The sequence below is a fragment of the Arachis duranensis genome, chromosome 8 (genome assembly GCF_000817695.3).
Source record: "Arachis duranensis cultivar V14167 chromosome 8, aradu.V14167.gnm2.J7QH, whole genome shotgun sequence".
Classification (NCBI taxonomy): Eukaryota; Viridiplantae; Streptophyta; class Magnoliopsida; order Fabales; family Fabaceae; genus Arachis; species Arachis duranensis.
Window position 1 is genome coordinate 29,973,786 of NC_029779.3, and position 5,137 is coordinate 29,978,922.

The window sequence follows — 5,137 nt, forward strand, 5'->3', positions numbered from 1 at the left end:
TTCTTGTTACACCAAAAATATATTTGATTAATAGGCCAATTTCTAAAAAAAGTTTTTATTAATAAATTAGTCTCTAAAATATTTTTATTAATACTAAGTAAATAATTAAAAATTATTAAAAAATCAAAAATACGTGTAACTAATAAAATATCTTTAATTTTGTGGACATATTTATAAATACTTTATAATTTAAAAAAAAATTAATTTTCATGCACATTATTTACTTTGTCAATATAAAATTTACACATACATCTAATTACGTAATTAAATTGGCCATGTAAATAATAATACAAAAAAATTGGATGTAATTAGATGATTGTATAAAACATTTTGTACTATTAATCAAGATATCAAAATTAAATTCTTTAAAAAATATAAATCATAAAAAAATAGATTATAAAAAAAATTAAATTAATAAAATTATTTTTTTAAGTCCCTTAATTCGTGCAGATGCTGCTATATATAACGCGGAAGTATTATGAAGTGTTAGCTCTCATACCTCACTTTCTTCTGTCTCTCTAAAACACTAAACACCAAAACAAAACAAAACAAAACCCCACATCTTTCTCTAACTTCATTTCTTTCTTGTTTCATCGATCAAATTCTTAGTCCTTACATACCCATATCAAAACAAATACAGATTGGTGCAATTAAGAAGCAGCAGCAGCCATATATATATAAGGTCAAAATGATCTCCAATAATAACAAGAACAATGAGGATGGTGAGTCTTGGAGAGATGATTTGAGAAAGGGGCCTTGGACGCCGAGAGAGGACGCCATACTTATCGAACAGGTAGAGAAGTGTGGCAAAGGTAATTGGAGTTTAATTCGAAAGAATTCTGAGTTGAGGAGAAGTGGCAAAAGTTGTAGGCTTAGATGGTCGAACCATCTAAATCCTGACTTGAAGAAGGGTCCTTTCTCTGAAAAAGAGGAGAAAACCATTGATGATCTTCATGCTAAGTTTGGAAACAAATGGGCTCTAATGGCTACCAAGGTATCGCTTAGCTATATATATAGAGTTTATATTGCGATATATACTAGAAATTTTATTTGTTTGTTTATTTATTCTAAATGCATGTTTGGGGTCTATATTCATGTGTCCGACTCTTTTCCGTGCGTGTATTGTCTTTTGGTGCAATAATCATCTTGTTCCATAAGTCACTTTTGTTGATGTATATATATACACAAATTTTTTAATATATAAAATCGACATTTGTACTACGTCTACATTTTCCATAATAAATATCATTTTGACATTAATATTTTTTAATAATCAAAAATGTATTCTTTTTATTTTATTAATTAAAATATAATTTAAATACATAATTAATTCGTAATAATGTATTTATACACGGTTTATTTTTTAGACTATAATCCGACCCTATATCCCATGAAATTTATACATATTCAGTCCACAATTTTACTGGATGAAAATTGGGTGATCCATCAAAACTAATTAATATTTTTAGCAAAAAATTATTTTTTTTTCAGATTCAGCAATAATCAATATTAGATATTTTCAGATTCTAATTTAGATTATAATCAGCAATACATTAGATTTAACTAAAAAAAGAAACAAGGAATCAAAACTAATTAATTTTTTTCAGATTCAGTAATAATCAGCAATATTTAATTTACTGGTAATTAGAACAAGAATCAAAACACCAAAATACAATTACTAATTACTTTTTTTCAGAAAAAAAAACTACCATCACTGATAATAAAAAATCAGAACAATAATCAACATCTTTGACCAGAAGTTCCAATAATCAAAATTTTTAGTCAAAGAACAGATGTTAGAAAAGAAAAGAAGACGACTAGAAAAGAGAGCAGAGCAGAAATGGTGACTTTTAGTGGCTGATTGATGGTGGCAGAGAAGAAGAAGACGACTGGGGCAACAGAGAAATGCCATCGCACTTCGCTGAGAGTTGTCGTCGAGAAGCAATCGAATAGAGGAGCTTTTTCATGGGGCAAGGTGACTTTGAGGTTGGTGAGTGGTGTCAGTGGCTGGTGAGAGAGAGGGGGTTGAGAGGGAAAGGGTGGCGTCGTCGCCGCCATGCGTGAGGGGACGAGGGGGCGTGGTTTAGTGGTTGCGTGCTGAGGAGAGAAGACAGAGTTCAGGCTTCAGGGTTGTGCCTCAGCCTCACTGGATGCCTTCAATCTTCATTGTGCACTACATGAATGCGTGCCCTAATTTTGAGAAGTGTATGTTCGCCGGGCCGGGTCTGGGTGACTCAAGCTATGGCCCGGTCTCAGTTTAAGTATCCTTCCAAGTTTCATTCTCTTTTTTCGGATTAGACCCAGGCCACTTTGGGTCCGGGCCAACATGTCCTAAAATGCTTTAGGCATGGGCTGGATTTTTAGATCGGGTCGAACTATATGTACACCCCTAATTTCAACTAATAGAGTTAGACTCAATTTTGACTAAAAAAAAAGGTTTGATTACAGATCTTGTGAAATTGAATTTGTAATATATTGTTATTAAATTTGTTATTGATTTGCTTGTTAAATCTAGATTTACATAGACTTCTACCTCTTGTTTTTCTTGAATTTTTGCTGATGCTGCTGCGATTTCATGTTTTGTTGATTCTTCTTGTTGCTGTTGAGATGAAATTTAAACTTGAAATTTGATGATGATTCTTTTTCTTCTGTGATGATGTACTGTGGTTGTTGTGTTTGATAGTTTTCCAAATATACTCCAAGTTCTTCCAAAATTACATCTAAATCTAAAACTTCATTCCAAGAGGTTTTCGATAGGATTAGACGAGAATTTGGCTGATATCTATAAAAAAAAAGCAATATCAAATACCATTCTGGCTGTAGTTGGATTGCATTGTTTCCATCATCGGAACCAGGCAAGAGCCTTTTCCATTTACAATGTTATTATATATATGTTTTCCATTTTCAGGTTTCTGGAAGATCAGACAATGACATCAAAAACTTTTGGAACTCAAGAATGAAGAAGCGCCTAAGAGAATATCCTCCACAAATAACGGTTCAACAAGCACAACACTTTTCTTCATCACCATTTTATTCGGTCTTAGCTTCATGTTACCCTAAAAATAATCTCAGTGTTGAACTACCTTCAAATATTTCTGCTGCCAATCCTCCACCAAATCATAATCAGAAACAACCTAATCAAAATGATTCTTCTTTTTCTTCTTCTTCTTCTTTCTCTTACACCAATAATAATGCAAGTTTTGTATTGCCATTAACCCATGTGTCTCCTTATTGTAAGAGTAGTGGTTTATTGAATGATGTGGTGATGGAGGGTAATGCTCTTTGTCGCAAGGGAAAGTCAAAGATGGATGCAACCATTGTTATTGGTAGGGAGGAAGAAGAATTAGCTGATAAGAGAAAAATTATTGAAGAGCCACCATTGCCACCAGTTGGAACCAGTAAAGAAGAAGAAATAGCCACCATTATTGCAACTCAAAGCTCTTCTCATCAATTGATTTCAACAGGTGAAATTAAACTAACTTATTTATGATTCACGAGTTTGATTATTATGATTGATAATTCATGATTGTGTGTTATATTGTATACAGAGAAGAATGATAATGGAGGTTGTAACAATAACAAGGAGGCATTGAATAATTCTATGCCACAAATGGACGATGAATTGCTTAGCATACTTAAAAATTGTCCAATATATTCGCCAGTGCGAAAGTGGTACAAAGTTGATGATGATGAGGACTCCCTGATGATGATGGAGATTTGAATCTTGGTAACTTACGGAATATTGATGGATGGTAATAACTAAAGAAATCGTATATGCGTTCATTCATATATTTAGAACAATTAGAAATCCAATATGCTATATTAGGATTTTAAGTTAGGTAAGCAGAAGAACACACTGCAACTTCAAAGTGTGCAGGTTAGGGCAATCAAATTTATTGAGTGTTTTTTAGATGGCCTTAACAAATGTCATGACTTAGCTTGTTAATAATGTTTTCTTTTTTGTTTTCATACATGAAGTTGAATGAAATTATATTTAGGCAATGATTGATATATTGTATAAATATGTTTTAAAATAAATTCCTCAACACAATATTTATTATAAAACTAATTTTAGGATTAACCATATATCTTGTGCCCTAATAAAAATATTTCTTAAAAATATAATAATATAAATTTTTTTTAAAAATATAATAATATAATTTTTTATCTTTTATGTACTCAATAATACATTAAAAAATTAAAATATTTTACATTTTTAATAATTTTTAGTAAAATATTTTTTCTAATATTTTAAAAATGTGTTCTTAAGTTACATATTAGCAATACGAAAAATTTTAATTAATAACACATGCATGTTGAGAAAAAAATTTTGCAGCAATTCCTTACGTCACAAGTAAAAATCATGTTATGTCAGTAATATTTTTGCTGTAATATCAAGTTTTTTGCCAACAACTTTGATTCCTGGCATAACTCAGCATCGCTTGCAACTTTGATCGCTAGTATAACTAGTCTTTGCCAACAATTTCATTTGCTGACATAAACTATGTAATTTTTTTAGTCACTGACTTAACTCGCATTTGTCAACAATTTGAATTGTTGGTATATAGCTATAAACTTTTGTTGTTATCATAACTCGCGTTTGTCAACTATTTGGATTGATGACTCAATTATTTTTTCACGACAATCTTTGTGTTGTAAAAACCGCACTTATTATGCGACAACTTTAATTGCTGCTAAAATTAATACCCGTGTGTATCCATGAATAATTGAATATTATTAAGTTTTAAATTTAAAAAAAATTAACATAACTATAATAAAATCCTATACAATTAAACTAAATATATCAAATCAAACACAAATTTAACAAAATAACATACATATAAAATCTTTAACATATAAATTAAAATCATGTGAATTAGGATTACTTTCACAACATATATATAAGAGATTTTTTAAATAAATAAAATAAACTTTTTATTTACTGAAATATATAATTTGTAGTGTTTTTACCCAAATTCATCTTTTTACTTATCTCGTTTACACGGTAGATAATTTCACTTTGAGCATATCTCGTTTACAGTAAGACACAACACAGCTTGCACGTATCACGTTTATACACGTGATACGTATAATAAAGTGGGATCTAAGTATATTGTTTACACTGTAAACAAGATAT

General features: G+C 30.3%; 1 protein-coding gene across 1 annotated transcript in view; it reads left to right on the top strand.

Annotated features, from left to right (window-relative positions):
- The window catches only part of LOC107461956 (transcription factor MYB35-like), a 19,478-nt gene extending 15,600 nt beyond the window's left edge, over nt 1-3,878 (top strand). The window contains exon 3 of the mRNA XM_052253487.1: nt 3,549-3,878. Within this exon, the coding sequence (XP_052109447.1) occupies nt 3,549-3,721 (173 nt within the window). The 3' untranslated portion in view covers nt 3,722-3,878. The remainder of the gene's footprint in view (nt 1-3,548) is intronic.
- The last annotated feature ends 1,259 nt before the right edge of the window (nt 3,879-5,137 follow it).